At 35.3% G+C, this 19,974-nt stretch overlaps 1 protein-coding gene across 16 annotated transcripts in view; it reads right to left on the reverse strand.

Moving 5' to 3' along the window:
- Window positions 1-19,974, reverse strand: part of SLC4A10 (solute carrier family 4 member 10) — a 301,395-nt gene that overhangs the window by 96,956 nt on the left and 184,465 nt on the right. For 6 of the 16 annotated variants that reach the window (XM_029224937.1, XM_029224932.1, XM_029224935.1 and 3 more), the window contains 4 exons: window positions 19,680-19,771; window positions 13,554-13,711; window positions 10,436-10,523; window positions 5,676-5,822 (listed from right to left, as the gene is read on the reverse strand). In XM_029224937.1, the coding sequence (XP_029080770.1) occupies window positions 5,676-5,822; window positions 10,436-10,523; window positions 13,554-13,711; window positions 19,680-19,771 (485 nt within the window). Of the gene's footprint in view, window positions 1-5,675; window positions 5,823-10,435; window positions 10,524-13,553; window positions 13,712-18,607; window positions 18,698-19,679; window positions 19,772-19,974 lie in introns of all 16 variants that reach the window. The other 10 variants (XM_029224930.1, XM_029224929.1, XM_029224928.1 and 7 more) reach the window with 3 other exon arrangements.

A 19,974-nucleotide genomic window follows, 5' to 3' on the forward strand; every position in this document is an offset into this window, starting at 1 on the left:
AATTTTAAAAAAAGATGTCTTAAAATTTTTTTTTTAATAAATAAGTAAATAAATAAATAAAATTTGTTTCCAAGTTTCTTCTGATATCTCCAACCTGAATTATTAGAAAGAAACGTTGAACAGATCTGCTTCTTCCTTTTGGGGATTGAGAAAGGTTTGGTGGATTTAATAAGATCCTTGAGATGTCCATATTTATGTAGCATTATGTACATGCCAGATTCTAGAGAGAGATATGATATCAAATGGTTTTTTTCAAATGCAGAATATATAATAAAGAAAAAATAAAGAAATAAAAACTTTGGAAAAGTAAAAATTTAGAGCAGACTAAGGGGAGGGTGTGAGGTATAGGGAGGAGGAACTGGGAATTACAAATGGAGTGTCATTTGAGAAAAACTTGAGGGAGTCAAGAGAATTAGCCATAGAATAACTGGGGAACATCCAGGCAAAGAACAGCCAGTGGGATAGACTTAAGGCAGGAGTGTGGCTGCAGGGTTTGAAGAACAAGGAGGCGGGAGGCCAAGGAGAGGAGTGAGCAAGAAAGAGACAGGAGATGACTGAGAGGTGAAGGGAAGCCAGACTCTATAGGTTTAGTAGAACATGGTAAGTATTTGGCTTTTATTCTCAATGAAATGAGGTGCTTTTGCAGGATTTTAAGGCAAGGAGTAGCATGACCTAACACTCTGGCTGCTGTGTTGAGAACAGATTCTAGGGGCCAAGGATAGAAACAAGGAGACTGGTTAGGAGGCTATTTCAGTAATCCAGGAGAAAGATGGTGGTAGCTTGAACTAGGGGGGTGGCAGTGGCAACAGTGAGAAATCGTATAATTCTGGATAAATATTGAAGGCAATGCCAAGAGTATTTCCTGGCAGAATTGAAGTCAGGTATAAGAGAGAAGAATAAAAGTTTCTGGTTTGGTCAATTGTAAGTATGGAGTTAACACTTATTGAGATGGGAAGGTACAGATGGAACAGACTTTGAGAAAAGATCAGAGTTTCTTATATTCTTCAGGAAACATTATATTGCCTTTTATAATATAAATGCAAAGACGTTTATAGGTACAGAAATAATACACTCTATAATTCAGTTCCAACTTTAGCATGTTGAATTTTAGATATCTAAAAGACACCCAAGTAGAGACACAAGATAGGCATTTGGATAAGTAACTTGCAAGTGCAAGGTGAAAAATAAATTTGGGAGAGGATTTAAAGCTATAAGATTGGATGATATTACCAAGAGAATGAGTGTAGAGGGGAGGAGACCACTAAGGACTGAGCCCTGCATCACTTCAATATAAAGAAATCAGAGAGAAGAGGGGCAACCAGCAAATGAAACTGAGGAGTCACCAGTGAGGTATAAAGAAAACCAAGAGTGTGGGATTTTGGGAGCCAAAGAAAAGAAAATATATCAAGGAAAAGGGAGTCATCAATTCTGTCAAAGGCTGCTGATTGATAGGCTAAATAAAATATAGACTGAAAATTGACCTTGGAATTTAGCATTGTGGAGGTCTTTGGCGACCTTCATGTAAGTAAATTTTAGTAAAGTGATGGGGGCAAATGCGTTATGGAGGTAGGTTTAAGAGAGAATTGAAGGATAAAAAAGAATGAAATCTTGCCATTTGCAACAACACGCATGGACCTAGAGGATATTATGGTAAGTGAAATAAGTCACACAAAGACAAATACTCATACAATCTCATTGATATGTGGAATCTAGAAAACAAAGCAAACAAACAAAACAAAAACAGGCATAGACACAGAGAACAAATGTGTGGTTGCCAGAGGGGAGGAGGTGTGGGGATGGGTGAAATAGGTGAAGGGAATTAAGAGGTACAAACTTCTAGTTAGAAAGTAAGTAGGTCATGGGGATGTATTACACAGCATAAGAATGTTGTCAATAACACTGTAATAATTTTATATGGGCACAGATAATTATTACACTTGCTGTGGTGATCACTTGGTAATATATTTAAATATCGAATCACTATGTTGTATGCCTGAAACTAACATAATATTGTACTTCAACTATATTTCAATTAAAAAATGAGAGAATTGAAGGAGAGGAATTGGAGGCAGGTAGTACGGAGAACCCTTCTGTTGCACTGGGTTATAGAAGGGAACAAAGAAATGGATGAGTAGCTGGCAGTGATAGTGGCATTGAGAATTCTTTTTTTAAGATTTACAAATTAACAATGTTGTTTGCTAATAAAAATGATATAATACAGAACAAAAGACCTGATGATATAGGGGAGAAAGAGGAGGATTGGGGAGTAATGTTTTTGAGTAGGTGTGAAGAGATGGGATCTACTGCACAGATAGAAGGCTGACTTTGGATAATTCATCAATAGTAATATATGGGAAGGCAGAGGATGTAGGTGCTGGCGGTAGATAAATATGGTTTTGGGAATCTACAGAAGTTCTCTTTTGATTATTTTAATTTTCTTAGGGAAGTAGGAAGCAAGTCAACATCTGAAAGTCAGAAAGCATGTGCTGAAGGTTTGAGGAGAGAAAACAGGTGTGAGATAATAATGTAGAGAATGGATTGAACTCGGGAAGTAGAGTATAATGAACTTGTAATATAAAGGGCCTACCTGAGGTATGTGGTCATGAATTATATGAGATTAGTCAATGTAGTTGTATGTTTTCCTTCAGCCACTCTCAGCTGCATCAGTGGAGGTATAGACCAAAGAACTGAACTCACACAGTGTTGTGGTTTTGACAAGCAAGTAAATGGCATGAGAGAAAAGCAAGGAAGTTGAGGGTATACACAAGGGAGTGATTATAATGACTGACACAATGTTCTAACAGTATTTTCAAGGGTATCCCTTGAGGTGACTGTTTATTCTTCTCTTAACTGAAAGTAAAATGTATTAAAAAAATACTGTGATTTGCACATTCTGGAAGAATAAAAACCATGGAGATTATCCCATGGAGGAAAATATTATTTGAATGAATAGGAAGTCAGAGTGCTTAATTTATTTCAATTCATTTTAATCAAAGAAAACATAGTTTCATAGTATCTATTATTCAATTCCGACATACATTTAAAAAATATTAATGTTGTAAAGAAACACAGAGTGTATCTAATTCAAACTCCTTATATAAAATTGTGTTGTCTAACATTATAGTAACTAACTACACATGGCTATTTAAATTTAAGTTAATTAAAATTAAAAATTCAGTTCCCCAGTTGCAGTAGCCAAATTTCTAGTGCTCAGTAGTGGCTTGGCTTATTAGATAGCATAGATATAGAACATTTCTATCATTGCAGAAAGTTCTGTTGGACACACTGATATAGAACACCAGTACAGAAAGGTTATGGCATCTGTTTAAGATCATACAAATAGATAATAGCAGAACCCAGGTGCCTTGATTCTTAATTCAATGTTCTTTCTACTACTGCCTCTCAATACCCAGAATCCAATAATCAATCCTGGTTTTAAAGTCTCATAAAATTAATTTTGAAAATACAAAGCTCCCATGCCTCCACTTGCCTCAGAAGCATCATTTCTCAAAGGGAAGGTGCTTTCAAAAATGCTTGACTTTAGGGTTTCCGTAGTGGTGCAGTGGTAAAGAATCCTCCTGCCAATGCAGGGGACAGGGGTTCAAGCCCTGGTCCGGGAAGATCGCACATGCCGCGGAGCGACTAAGCCCGTGCGCCACAACTACTGAGCCTGCGAGCCACAATTACTGAGCCCATGTGCCACAACTACTGAAGTCCGCGTGTCTAGAGCCCATGCTCTGCAACAAGAGAAGCCACCGCAATGTGAAAAGCAGCCCCTGCTCGCCGCAACTAGAGAAAGCCTGCACGCAGCAATGAAGACCCAATGCAGCCAAAAATAAAGTAAATAAATTCTTTTAAAAAGGCTTGACTTTAGTTTTAATGTTTGAAAAGCAAATTGGTGTTAACAAGTGACTTTTAAGGTCTCATATTCAACATATTAGTATTTTCACTAAATTTTTCCAAATAACATCAATTAAAGAGATTCTTTCTTATTACTTCAAGAAGCATTATCCTGCCTTTGCTAATACTGTAAGTGCAAAGGTGTATGCAAGTACAAAAATAAGACCATCTAAACCCTTAAAATTACTCTTTAAGCAACTTACTTTATTTAGTAGTAGATCAACTGAAATGGTTAAGTAGTACACCTGCTCATTTACCCACCTCTGGCTAACCAGAAAAGCTTCTATGTCTAGAGCTGGGTCAATTAGGCCATCTGTACTTCAACTAAGGCAGCACAGTCAACTACTAAGGCGGCTGAACTCCACAGGGACAAGAGCCAAAGGCAAGGCTTGGGTAGATGACCGCAGAGAGAGTTGGAGGAGGCAGATTCAACAGGAATAGAGATGGCAATATGAGTGGGCTTAAGACATTTGGCCACCACTCTCAACCAAGACATGCCTGCAATAAGAATCTCACCCCAAACAACAGCAATGGTCTTTATTTCTATCTTTCTGCATTGTATAACAAGTAAAATGCACATTCGATTTTTATAGGGAGAAGTTTTTACAATTTTCACACCACATGCCCACACAAAAGTAATAGAAACAAAAGAATTACTTTAAAAAATTCTTCAAATCATAAATGTGATTAGCAGAAACAGGGAGTTTTCCATGCAATATGACTAAACCATGCCTTTGAATTTTCCTAACACTTGCCAATTTCAAAGTGATGTATCAGAATATGGAAAGACAGTAATGAGCTTTTTCTCAAGCATATTTTCTATTTTTATTAAAATTTCAATTTTCCTCCAGTATAGTATGTTTTAAGGTGGGTCTAAAATCTTTCTAGGCATATGAGACTGTCATTTAGTAGAAGATCATCAATACACCAAATCTGTGTTGAATAGGAAGAAGGAAGATTTTACAACTTCATATCCCTGCCTTTTTAGAGATTTATTAGGTTCTGGTACCAATTCAAATGTGGTGGGAAATTTAACTCATTTCTGACACTATTTACCCAGAGATAGCATCAGATTCCACAGGTCGAGGGCTCAGTCCTGCAAGACTGCCCACCAATCAGACCCCATTTCAGGTTGTTGCTGGTGCTTCTGATCAACTAGCTATAAATCTGAGGGTTCCCATGAACCCCTTCTCAGGTTCAACTAATTTGCTAGAGTGGCTCATAGAAGTCAGAGAAACATTTTATTTACTTGATCACCAGTTTTATTATAAAAGGATATAACTCAGGAACAGCCAGATGGAAGAGATGCATAGGACAAGGCATGGGGAAAGGTCAAGGAACTTCCATACCCTCTCCAGGCACACCAATCTTCCCAATCTCTATGTGTTCACCAACCCCGAAGCCCTCTGAACCCTGTCCCTTTGGGGTTTTGTGGAGGATTCATTATACAGACATGATTGATTAAACCAATGGCCATTGGTGATTGAACTCAAACTCTAGCCCCTCTCACCTCCCTGGAGGTAACCTCCAGGGAGTAACCTCATTAACATAACAAAAGACATCTTTGTTGCTTTCAGCACTTAGAAAATTCCAAGCATTTCAGGAGCTCTCTGCCAGAAATAGGGACAAAGACCAGATACATGTTTCATATTATAAATCACAGAAGTTATCATTTAAATCATTTGAATCTTTGGATTGGTTATACTATTTTAGTACATATATTAAAAACACAACAAAATGATGGTAGTCTTAAGAGTATTTTCGTATATACATACCTGGGAAGGAACATTTTTGGGAGGCTCTATTCGAATGCTTGGATCCCATTCTCCAGGAGGGAGAACAGTAACCTGATCCAGAAATTCATCAATTCCTGATACCAAGTCGTTACGATCTTTAGCTTTGTAAGCAACATCATGAAATACCTAAAGAAGGAAAATAATCATTTATAGATAAAAAACAATTATAAAATCTTAATGTGTTCTTTGTTTTCATCTCCCAGTTATTTCACATGTGATTATAACAATTTGAATAAGAAGCTCTAACTAAAGAAGTTTTTAGTGTAAAATATTATAGCTTAGTTTATTCTATGATTGCACACACTTATTTTTTCTTAGAATGCTAGGTGAATGTTGAAATTTCTGGTGGCAAGAGTAAGAGAAGGGAAAGGAGGGGCTTCCCTGGTGGCTCAGTCGTTGAGAGTCCACCTGCCGATGCAGGGGACATGGGTTTGTGCCCTGGTCCGGGAAGATCCCACATGCCCTGGTCCGGGAAGATCCCACATGCCGTGGAGCGGCTGGGCCCGTGAGCCATGGCTGCTGAGCCTGTGCTCCGCAATGGGAGAGGCCACAACAGTGAGAGGCCTGCGTACCGCAAAAAGAAAAAAAAAAAAAAAAAAAAAGAGAAGGGAAAGGAGGATAGACGGAAGTTCATTAAACTAGAATTAATGATTCAAGTTTGGCAAACATTGTTTAAATATGTGTAAATCAAACTTCCTGAAAGAAGCCCTTGCTTTAAAATAGAGATAAAAATTTATAGAATATATTAGAAATTTTAACAATATTTATACCGTGGCATAAACTAATGCTAACCATTGAATAAATGATGGACTAATCAATAAATGATAATAAGCCAAGTAATTATATAAAAGTGAAATTGGATCTTTACCCACATCCCACACAAAAAGCAATTCTAGGTATTAAAAACTTAAATATGAGAGTTAAAGTATTAAACTCATTGGACAGAATATAGAAGGATATATTTATTACCTCAGGGTAAGCAATAATACAAACCTCAAAGATTTAGTGTCAAAACAAAGCACATAATTTTTGCTGTTCTTCAAGAGAAAAAAAAAAAAAAGAGGTGCTCAATAATGACAAATGCCAGTAAGAGATCAAGTGACATGAGTACTGAACACAGGATAGTATATTTCGTAAATGGTGACCTTACAGAAAGCAGTTTCAGTAGAGTGGTAGTGACAAAAATCATACTGTAACACACTGAGATAAATGAAGTTATGATGTTCAGGACGAAGTAGAGATCAGCCTTTCAAAACTGCTGAGATTCAGATTCATTCAACATTTCAGTGGTACATGCTATGTTAAGGAGTAAGAAATTTTAAGGATGGGAAAAACCTGGACTTTTATTTCATATGTATTTCTTAAGTAGCTACTATATGTTGGGCATGTTTGCTAATTGAACAGAACAAGTCAGTGTTGACTTAAGAGCTAGGTGACAGAGAAAATTGTTGGTGCAAAAATCCAAAACAAGAAAAAGAAAAATAATCCCTTGATTTTGCTTTGGCTTTTGTTTTTATAAAACTATGTTATTTATGTTAATATACAATGACTTTACTATTATTTTAAAATAAGTTCACAAATATACATTTTAAAATTCTCAGTTTTCAGTTCTCTTATGATAAATATCAGCATACTGATATAAACAAAAGCTCTTTGGAATGCTTAATAATTTTTAACACTATATAAAAGGATTAATAAATTGGTAGTAGCGCCAATAAACAAAATCATATGATTTCTTTCTAGTAATGCTCAACAGGAAGGAAGAAAATAGATTACACTGACTCAAGATAAGGTGTTGCTAGGATGACTAGAACATTCAGTCATTAATTCGTTTAAACAAAAATTTACTGAACCCTGACTGAGGGCCAGACACTACGTTAAGTTTGAAGATACAAAAGGAAAAGACAGTCTACCTACAAGAAGTTCCTGGTACAGACAGGAAAAGAACAAACAGAGCTTAGTCAACAAATATTTATTTGAGCACCTGACAAAATCAGGGAACAAAAATGAATATTAAGTGGTAACTGCTCTCATGGAATTTACAGCTTAATAGGGCAATACAATTCACCATTTTCTTAACTAAAGTAAACTGTAAGAATCAACTTTTTTTTTTTTTTTTTTTTGCGGTACTTGGGCCTCTCACTGTTGTGGCCTCTCCCGTTGCAGAGCACAGGCTCTGGACGCGCAGGCTCAGCGGCCATGGCTCACTGGCCCAGCATCTCCGCGGCATGTGGGATCTTCCCAGACCGGGGCACGAACCCATGTCCCCTGCATCAGCAGGCGGGCTCTCAACCACTGCGCCACCAGGGAAGCCCAGAATCAACATATTGAATTTTATTCTTAATGAGTATAATTGTTCAATGTATTTCAAAGCAGTTATATAAGCAGAACAATTTCTCCACCTGGGCTTTGAACAATAAAAACGTTTTTTCTCTTTTAAAAGTATTTAAACATTTTTTAAAATATTCAATGAATGTACTATCATAATTTAATTTAAATGTCCTATTATAATTAACAGCTCTCATTTTTGGAGTAACTTTCTGGCTGAGTTTCTGCTTCTCTATCCCACTGCTCACAGAGAGTTAAACAAATTGCCCCAAAGCTAAGCTCTAAACTTTCAAGTCTAAAGGATTCATGTTTGAGCCTTCATTCAAGAGCTGATGCTTGTTCTCAAATTAGGTAGTTCTCATTTACCAAGGAAATAGACGGAAGTCCTTTCTCTGCTCTCATTCTAAATCTAAAATTTTAAAACCATGCATGTTTCTCTGTTGTTCTATGTCTACTTGATTAGTCAATAACTTTGGAATTGACTCTTTTCTTTTGAGAAAATCTTGACTCCTAATTGGGGAAAGGAAGTATTAGGAAGAGAGATAACTTGAGTATTTATGCACAATATGCTCCTCTCACCACATAAGATGTCCCATGCCCCAGAGATATCTCAATGTAATATCTTAATGTCTTAGATGTGGAAACATAATATACCATGAAACATATGTGCATGAAAGTGACAGTAGTTAAATTATGACACAGTGTCATTTATTTTTCAATACTGTAAAAACTGCAAAATATTAATCAATATGGAAACGCTAAAAGTAAAGATACTGTCAGTGCCTTCTCATAGAGAGTTCTACTAGAACAGGTTTGTGGAACTCATGAAGCCCTTTTGTCACTCTCCTGTCTTCTCCCAGATTTCCTCAACAGAATATGTTACTCTTTATAGTAGGCTAAGTAGTGTCTTCTCAAAATATGTGTCCACCTGAACTTCAGAAAGCGATCTTATTTGGAATAAGGGTCTTCGCAGATGTAATTAAGGATCTCAAGATGAGATCATCCTGGATTAGGGTGGGCCCTACATCTAATGACATGTGTCCTTATAAGAAACATAAAGAGACAGAAAAGGAGAAGACACACAGAAACACAGGGGAGAAGGCCATGTGAAGACAAAGGCAGAGACTGGAATTTTGCTGCCACAAGCCATGGAATGACAGGAGCCACCAGAAGCTGGAGAGACAGGGAAAGACTTTCCCCTAGAGGCTCCAGAGAGAATGTAGCCCTGCTGACATTTTGACTTCAGACTTCTGGCCTCCCAAAATATGAAAAAATAAATTACTTTTGTTTTAATTACCCAGTTTGTGGTAATTTTTTATGCATAGGAAACTGATACACTCATTAAGTTGGTTCTTTCTGAAACAGATGAAAAAAATGTTTTTCTTCTAGCTTTTGGTTTCCTATGTGTAAATATCAATAACTAATTCATATAAAACCAGTAAACATAATTTGAACAGATATAATAGAAGAATTAATATTGAACCCCAAACACAAGTTCAAATTTTCAGATTTCATAAAACTAGGAAAAGTTATATGTAATACTAATTAGCTCTTTTCAAAGATTTCAAGTATCAGAAGCCATGTATCTCAATAAATAAATTATTAAATTATTTGGATGATATTCTAGAAATGTATAATCTCTTTGTTATTTACTACTGACTTTTGAATTTATGTCCCGTCTGTGATTTTTGCATATGCTCTTCTTTTACAATAAAAACAGATTTTCATAACATGCTGTAGAATCCAAGAAACCAGTTATATGATACTACTTTTTATGTTTATTTTTATGATCTTACATTTCTGAGACATATATCTCTTTGAGAAGCTGATGAAAGCTTTTTCCAGTCCAAGAAAACTACACACAAATTTTTGTACATAGAAAAATTTGTGGGCTGTATCAGCGATCACAGGCCTCTTGAAATCTTCAGCTCCTCTAATGGTTAAAAGACTCCCAGGTTAAAAACATCTACATTTAGGCAATTATAAAGAGAGTTGATAGACGTTGCATGGCTTTTGGTGTCATGTATACTATTCAGATAAACTGACATTGTATTTGTTTTTTTTTGAGACCTTAAAATTATTTTGCCCCAAACAAGACCTGCAGTGATATTTACAATGGTGATCACTTTGGCAACACATATGCTACAAGGGGAATATTAATAAATACATTCTAAATGTCACTAAATAACAAATTTTCTTTAGAGTATGAGGTTTTAAAATGTTCATGTGTGTGAATTTATTACCCCTTTTGAACAAATTTTTCCAAAGGAAATTTTATAGTACAAACATTTAAAAGAAGGGGAATTCAATACAGAGAAATCTGATTCACAGCAAACTGTCATGAATACAGAACTCCAAAAGTTAGGTGTACCTAGTAAAGGGAAATGTTCCCAATGAACTTGAATAAATACCTCATCTGTCATTAGGGTTGCAATTGATCTGCCAATCTCATGGTACTGTTGCCCCTTTCCCAGGGGTCCCAGAAGAATGAACAAAAATCTGTAATTAAGAAGAAAAAAACACAAATGTTTCAAGGTAGAAATAAAAAATAATTTTAGTAGTACAGAATCACTCATCTCAAAGGAATTACTGAAGATAGGGATTTCGATGTAAAATAGTTCCATATTTTTCCACAGGTTATTACTACAGGTTTTCAAATATTTTATGATGTTTCAAAATGACTCATGCTTGAGATCCTTGAGCAATTGGAATCATGGTTATTTTGCTCTGTTTCCTTCATTTAGTTACCTATCATGCCCACACAGTTGTTAGTGTGAATTTTTAGGATTCTATAATCCTTGGAGGAGAAAGTTGAGAAAAGTAAAATCTGATTAAACCTTTCTGAATTGTAAGAAAGAGAACTCACTGATATGTAAATTGTAGAATTAGGTAGAAGGGGGAAAAGGTAATACAGTAGTATAAACAATGAAAGAACATAGGGTCAAAAAAACAGTAGGTGTACGTAAATTTACATTAAATAGAAAAAATGATTGCCAGGAATCAAAGATCAGTTAGGATAAAAAAAAAACCTATTAATTCCAATGCTGCAGGAATAAAAGTAGCAGCTGAACTGTGACATTCCATCTCAATTAGGTTGAAAGTCTAGCAAATACATCATCACAACCGGAGCTTTTGAAGACATCAACATGTGTTTTAACTTTGGAGGATCAGTAATTGTCTTATCTCTGAAAAGGTCAATGCTACAGGGAAATTGTGAGAATTTTAAGATGACCTATATTCTGTAATATAACTCTACAGTATTCATTTGTTAAATGGTTCTTGCTCTTAAACGTGAAGACTAATGGCTTTTTAAAGTGTGCTAAAATAGGTACTACAATTCTACCTTTCATTTAGTTATAAACTTTAGAGATTGTACATGTTTTTACATGATGCATATATTACACAGTCTTAGAGGATGTGACATTAATTTTTTGTGTCAGATGTTACTGAATCCAAGTCAACTTCTGCTATACAGAAATGTCTACTATACATTTAAAACAGGAATAATTTAGTGTGGTGGCAGATGCTTTATCAAGTATAGTACTTTCAAGAAATTTCCTAACCTATGTACATCCTGCTACTTTTCAGGTTTCTATTCCCTGGGCTATTTATAAAGTCCTAAAATTATTTTCTGACATTTTTACTATGTGTTACTGCTATATACACGGTGTGCCCTTTTGTCCTCCTAAGAAAGGATAATTAGGAACCTTGAATGGCTTTCTTTATTTTATTTGTCTAACTAATCTTCTTCTATTTTTCACCTTTCCAAACTAGTCTAGTCTTTTAAATCTCTCCTCATACAGTGGCTCTACTGTGCCCCTAACTTTTCCTCCATTGTTCTGTAGACACATTTTGCTATGTCAGTATGAAATGAGGTCACCTAAACCTTTACAGTGTTCAAAGTGAGGGTATATAACCCCATTATGGCTTTTCTCTACTCCTGGGAATTTTCCTTTTCTTTCCTTTGAAACACAAGAGCTATCATTGTCATAAATATCCATCATTTACTCAGAGTTCATCGGATACCTTCCTAAGTGGTAGAACAAGAATGCACTGCTTGGAAGATGAAAAAGAATTTTAATCTACTAAAGTAATACCTCTATGGTTAGTAAGTTTCACATCTTAAATCTGAATCCCAAATTCCCAGAAACTCTGAATAGATTACAGGGTGTAAATAGAAAAATGCAGCCTTGATCATACAGTCAGAGGCCACCTTAATGTGCCCAGTTCATCCTTCCCCTTTTTTAATAAAAGTTGGTATGTATCAGAAGTCTCAGTAGCCCTCCAACAGGATGAACAGACACTTCTCTCTATAACCTGAATTGGTAACTAGCTACCTGCCTCAAATCTGTTCTTCCACAGATTCAGGAAGAGGCACTCAAACACTGAATCCCCTTCCAGTCAGCTGAGCTCTAATAAAATGAGGCCTCTCCTGACTAAACTATTCCATATTTTTGGAATATCTTAACCACAATCAAAACACAGAGTGATGTAATCTGCTATGTTTTAAGGCCAAAGGTCCATAGAAGAAACATTCTACAAACCCAGTTGCCACAGCACCTGAACTTTTCATCAATTTAACTTGGCTAAGGCATTCAGTGTTTGGACGAGGAGGCATATTAACAGCATCTGAAATAATTATAGCATCAAACAAAGGGCAGCAGTCATGTAGGAAATGGGGCCCTACATAGATATGTTTTGCTATAGGAACAGGATCAGAGTAAAAGGCTGTCTATATACAGGAATTGCATTTGATGGAGGGAGAAGGAAAGAAAACAAGGTCCCCTGGAGGAATTGCTAGGAACTTAATGTTCTGCAGACAATATTCTTTTTTCAATTTGCCCATGGACAGTCTTATCTCTATAACATAGAGATAAATAATAAACAACAAAATTCAGTTTGTATTGTGGCAAAGTTGTTAGTTTTTAGGTACAGCTGAATGAAAAACAAGTTCAGGTAATCAAATTAAATTTGTACTTTTGATTCAGATTCAACCACAGTACCATGATGCTACTACCAATGATTCTTAAGACTCTATGTATGTGAAGTATACTATGCCTAAGATTGAATCTTATAGTACATTAGATACAGCAGGTAGTATCCTAATGATGGCACTTACATGTACTCTGAGGGCCTACTCAGTCAAGCATAAGGCAGGCCTTGAAAACTTTGATCTTTTTAAGTACGATCACACTCATATACAGGATCCCACAGTCTAATGCAATCTTTGAGAAAAGCCTAATACTTTATCACTTTTCACCAAAATTGTAAGAAAGGATTTATATGGTGATATAGACCAGGGTAGTCAGAGATGAGGAGCATGCCTAAAAGAAAACATAGAAATTTGAGAGGAAGGAGGAAAGGACTGAATAATTTTTAAAGCACTTTTTGCCCTCCTCCACAAACAAGAAGAAACAATAGTTTTGTCGATTACACTTTAGTTTCTCTCAGAGGAAACTATATTTACACCTTTTTTCCCACAAATAAATGGCTTAAGAAAAGTGCAAAAGATGCTCTTATACTTTGTACCTGGTTGGGATTGGGACTTCAGCCAGTCCTTGAAGCAGTACAGCTGGAGACAACCTGACAAACGCAACTACAGTTCGATCCAAAAACTCCAATTCCCCAACTAAGATGTTTGAAGCTTCAGCACCTGGAGGAATCTTCTTCATAAAATGCAGATCAACCTGAGATCATCACAAAGTAAAAAAAGGTAAATCAAAATTGGAAAAATTTGTTAAATCATATCCTAGCACAGTATTTCACACATGGTAACCCATCAATAAATATAGTTTAAATAAATATTGCTTATATAAATATAGTTTAAATAAATTTAAAAATAGTTAAACATCTTACTTGCCCTTTAAAAAAAAAACTTTTTTCTTTTACCTCGTATTTTTCTAATTTGTCATTAATACGTTGAATACTCTAGTTTCTCTATTCAATATTTTTAAAAGATTCTTTTTCAGCATCAGTAATTTTGAAATTTTCAGGGAGAAAGGAGTATGTGTTCAATTAAATGAATATACTTTAATCTTAATTTAACTAGCATTTGTCAATAGATTTAAATATTTGCATAGTACATTATCTTAATTTTGTGCACAATACATTTCAATGAATTAATATTCAAAATATGCCTATTTCAAAAGAAATATAATCATGATTCTCCTTATAGTATAAATTATGACTTTAGTCTTCAACTTTATCCTCATTGTTCTATATCCTTCACATTCTCTACTTGGCTTGATCAATCTTCAATTTTAATTTCTCATCAGAGAATTTAGATATGGCAGAGCAAAGGAAACAAGAATAAAAATATTAACATTTGGAGCTGCTGAAGAGCCATTGTTGAATTTCTGATATGAAATGTCTGTGACTGAAATGAATGCACACAAAACAAAAGTATCATTAACAAAAAAGAAATGCTTGGAGTAAAGGGTGAAGTCTGAAAATGAATGTAAAATATTCTTAAGCATAAATATCAATTTTCATACAGAGCGCCTCAGTGAAAACCAAGCAGTGATTTTAAAGTCAATTTTACAAGGCCTATTTCTTGTTTCTAATTCATTTGAGTTGCTTTTAATGGAAACCTGTTTGCAGGGAGAATAATAGTTTAACTGCTGTAATAATTGTTTTTATGCTCTCATGTTAATGAAATGGGGACCAAAGATCAAAGTGGGAAGAGGAGAGACAGAGACAGAGAGAAGGAAACAAAGGAGAAGGAGAAAGAAGGAGAGAGAGGGGGCTGAGGGGACGAGGAGGAAGTGGAGGGGAAGGGAGAGGAAAATTAACAGGAGGAAGAATAGGAGAGAGGGAGAGAGAGAAGAGCTCTGGCAAATACCATGAGGCCAACAAGACCTTTTTTTGGGTCAGATATTTCTTCTGCAAATTTAATGATTTGAGAATATTTTTTCCCAGCAGTTTAAAACGAAAGAAAAATTAAAACTTTTAGGAGGAATACCTTAGGATGTCCATAGCCAGACTTTAGTGACTACATTAAATTTGTTGTTTTCTGAAATCAAGACCACAGCACAGCTATTTAGAAGGTTTATAACTACTTAATTTTCTGTAAGATAAGGGAGCCACAAAACATGAAACCCATTATATGAAGTATACATTTTATCAAAAGGATTAAATATAAAAATAATCCACAGTACTTCACTAAAAATATCAAATAGAAGCAATGTTCTATTTAAAGAAAAAGATTATAAATTCCAAAGTTTTTAACCTAAAAATTTGCTTCCAAATACAAATTTGTAAGCTCGTAATACCTATACACTATTAGCCCTGTGAGAAAAACATAATAAAGACTTATGGAGATAAGTCTCTCAGAGCCTAAAAAAGTAAACTATTAAGTTTTCCCCCCCAATAGAAATAACAATTATACAATGCTAATACACTGGAACAAAATTTAAAATGAGAAAATAGCTTATTAAGAAAATAGATAATTGATAATCAGTGTGAGTCATATTGGTAACACTTGTCATAACTCTAATGAGAAGTTTAAGTTCAACCTGGAAAACTTTCTGTGAATTCATTTATTTCTTGACAAATGCCATAGCCTTAACTATTAGCGTCTGTACCTCAGGCAGGTGGCAATTATACACATGACTGCTTTAAGATTCAATTTAATTAAATCAAGGAGTACCAGTATGCTAAAATAGCTTAATTTTATAAAAGAAAATACATGGTCCTTACATATTATTTTTTGCATTATACAATACCTAATATATCATTGATTGATATCTGTTACTGAAAAAATGCATTAAATATACTGAATTTAATTTCAGGATTAGCAAATTTACCTTGATTTAAAATGTAATAAATTATAGTTAAATAATATATATCTAGAGTAGTCATTATATTATACTCATTACATTATATTATTCTTGGAGTAGTCATATATTTGGGGGTAATAGATTATATAACATATTATCTAATTATATTATTATATTATACAATTATATATTATATTATTCCTGGGATAGCCCTGTATATTTGTGTTAACATACGATTCATAAAGAACCTTATTTGGCAACCTAACTTTTAATATAACAAAAGATCACATTTAAGGACCACAGTTTAATCTTTTATAAAACTACAAATATCAAAAACAGCTCTGAGGAATTAGGTTGACCTACGGCCTTAAGACAGTCTTCAGGTGGACTCAAATACGGAATAAACATAAGGAAATTTTTCTGGTCCTCTGAACAGAATCTTGAAGAAATCAAGCTATACTCTTATGGATCTGGATTTATACTCATGCTTCTGGGGTCTCCAGACCTTTATGCTAAGAAGGAAAAGATGCTTTATTCTGGTTATTTGATACTTAAGTTGTGGATGAGAAACAATTATATCTCTAGGGAACAAGTTTAGACAGAAGATCATGGTGGAACTGGAAGTGTCTGGACAAGCTACACACTGAGATGTGAAAGAAATACAGATGGGTCTTCAGGGAGAAAGCTTAAGTCTTAAGCTCATTATAGAAAGTACAAGAAAAGTAATAGAAATTCCCTGGGGAGAAATGGTCTTGTGACACTAACCAACTAGTGATCTTGAGCAGCTCTCTTAATCTGGGATTCAGCTTTCTCACTTTCTAAATGAGATTTCTAAGGTTTCCTACAATTCTAGGATTTAATAATGCAACTCTTCATATTTCACATACTAAAGACTGATGCAGAAGAGAGTTCTTTCTACACAGAAAATAATGTGGAAGCTTCTTTAAGTCATTTGGAATAAAAGAAATCACCAACATTTGGGAAATAATAAAATAGTCATCTTCTACCTGTCAGTTTAAAAACATAACACATCTGCTTTTCAAAAGCATTATAGGAATCAAAAAACCTGACAGGGCTTCCCTGGTGGTGCAGTAGTTGAGAGTCCGCCTGCCGATGCAGGGGATATGGGTTCGTGCCCCGGTCCGGGAAGATCCCACATGCCGCGGAGCGGCTGGGCCCGTGAGCCATGGCCGCTGAGCCTGCGCGTCCGGAGGCTGTGCTCCGCAACGGGAGAGGCCACAACAGTGAGAGGCCCGCATACCACAAAAAAACAAAAAACAAAAAACCTGACAGTTCAGATCATGTTTTCAAACATTCCTTAAACGAATAAGTTTGATGGGCCTAATCACTGGAAGGGTTAAAAATATATAGTTTGAAGGTAGACAGAACATAGGATCAAGTTACATGAAATGAAAAAGGACTTTTTTCCCTTAACATCCCAAAATTCTACTGGGGTTTGGAATCTACATAGTAAAACTTAAAATATTTAAATAAACAAAGTAATCTGTAGACTAACTGATAGATTCACTTTGATAAATTTACTACCAAACTGAAATCATTAGGCTCAAAAACCTTAACTCATGTACCTGCAAAATCTGGCACTAAAATTTGTTTCCATAATGATGCATTACATTTGCTCTTTCCAAGTCCTACTACTCTGTCCTTCCAGGTTATAAGGTAAGAAGTATTACTTTGTTTTTCAAAAAAAACCCCAAAAAATCCAGAGCTGAAGGCTTAAATTATTTTGAACCTCATAGGATTCACTCAACATGTACATCCCAAACACTGTTCAAGGCACTGGAGATCCAGTGGGGGCCAAAACATATTAAATTCTGGTCTAGTGTTTACTTCTGACACTGCTGTTCCCACTGATATCAACAACAACAACAGTAATAATAGTAGCCACATTTTATTGAACACCTGCTATAAGCCCAACACTCTGCCAGGCTCTCTCTCTATATTCTCTCACTTAATCTTCCCCCCAAAATTATAAATAGATATTATTCTTATTTTACAAATGAGAAAGATGGAGTCAGAGGACTCCTCCAAGATTAGATAGCTTATAAATGCTAGAGTTAGGATCCCATGCTCCTTCTCAAAAGCATGTTCTTTGCAATGTGCCATGCTATGGACAGGAGACTAAGAAATATAGATGGTTGGCACTGAGTAGAGGCTGTAGAAATTTAACTTTCTCATTAAAAACTGGAGCAGTCCAGTGATTTGAAATGCAATAAGAAAGAAAAGGATTAAAGAAAAGAAGACCTATTTTTCACTCTTCTATAGTTCAAATTGTTCTAGGAGCCCTGAAAATAAGACTGCTGTCTCCAATTGGCTATATTCATTTTCTTTCAAATGTACTGAAGCATTTTTGAAGGCTGCAAAACTAGGTCAGACAACTAAAATCAAAATGATATTGAGATATAAAATTCAGTGTCAAAGGGTTATATCCTTTAAAAAAAGGTAAAAGCTAATCATTTGAAAGGATGGGATTTATTATCACTGTTTTTGAGAATGTTCACTGTGCTCTTGTTATACTGTTAATGCCTGCACAAATAAGTAAGAAACTTCTTATGTCATTGCTTTTAAGATCCTATTTCAAATGAAGAACATCAGAAAATAAATGTATGGCAGTTTGCGACAATTTTAATCCAACTTGCAGATGAATGAAGATGTAATGCTTTAAAAAGATATTTTTTGGAGAGGAAATGGAATACATTTGAACTGGCTTAATATTTGAATCACATGCCTCCATACAGTGAGATGAGCTTTGAACCACTGTAGAAACAGAGCCGAGTGTGCCCTCACCTCTCTCTCTTGCTGGTGTGGAGGTCCTTTTTCATGCCTTTGTTTCATCCCACATGGACTAGCATGCCCCTTTTGTTGGCCTCCCAGCCCCTGCACGCATAATTAACAGACTTAAGCTGGTACACCATGCTCCCACAGAGACTCCACCAGGCACCAGAGGGAGAGCATGCACAGGACTGGACCTAGACCATTCTGGCACTGGCAGAGGGATTCTGAAACAGCAGCAAGGAGCTGATCGCTATTAATCTTTTCAGAAGCTTGATGCAAGCAACTTCCTACACACTGCCTCCCATTCCCACCTCCTCCCACTGTTACAATCCTTGGGAGTGCTAAGGACCTTGTGAAAAACAAATTACTGGGAGTGATTACTGTTTCAGCCACTCAGATAAAGAAAGGTATTGACTCTATTTTTGGTCAATATTAAAACTCTTCTTTCCTGATCAAGTGTTAGCTTGCCACTGCTTGCAATAGCACATATAGGATGTCAGGAATTTGCTGAGAAAAGCACATTATTTTCACATGCATTATTTTCTTAGAATACATTCAAACAAATGATTTCATCTGAATTGTCTCCAATTAGATGGATCCCTCAACAGTCAGTCTTTATTATGTTTTTATTCAAAACTCTGCTCAGTCTTACTATGTTCTAGTGTTTCTTAATACTAATGCCTTTCTCTGAATCACGACAGTGAAGCCTTAAGTTACATGATTTGCTTTTCCAGAAATAGAGGAAAAATTATTTTGAAAAAAAAAAACTAGCAAAAGTTTTAAACAATAAATTTCTGTTAAATTCTCTGTGAAGTACAGTTATCTTTTTTACTGGAAGAGATGCATCACACCAAGTGGCTGAAACCTGAAAACTATGCATAAAACTTACACGTTTGGTTTTGTGAATAGGCAGAACATTACATGTGAACTTAAATGCTAACATTATCTGTAACAATATCAAGCTTTGGATAAGAAACAAAACAAATGTGCATGCAAAAAAAATTGTGTCAACACCTCTTAAAATGGTTGATAATTTCTAGTAATAACTCAGAGGCTTCCTTAAATGAGAGGGAGAAAAGCTTACCTTGCTAAAGTCAACAGTGCTGTTTTCCCTGCTCACATCATTCTTATTCTCAACACAGGCTGGAGCCGACTGAGGAGAAACAACCTGACCTGCTAAAAGAGATTGTTATTACAGAACACAAACAATTACTTACATAATTCTAGACATATTGAGTGAAATATGAATTAAACTAAACCAACATAGGTTTCTTAATGAAGTAAGCATGAAGGGTCAATATAAATAGATATAAATACAAATATTCTTATTTATCAGTTACAGATAGAAACGGGAGAATTCAGTCAAGAAAATGTAAACT

The sequence above is a fragment of the Monodon monoceros genome, unplaced genomic scaffold (assembly GCF_005190385.1).
Source record: "Monodon monoceros isolate NGI ecotype Baffin Bay Population unplaced genomic scaffold, NGI_Narwhal_1 Super_Scaffold_16, whole genome shotgun sequence".
Lineage (NCBI taxonomy): Eukaryota > Metazoa > Chordata > Mammalia > Artiodactyla > Monodontidae > Monodon > Monodon monoceros.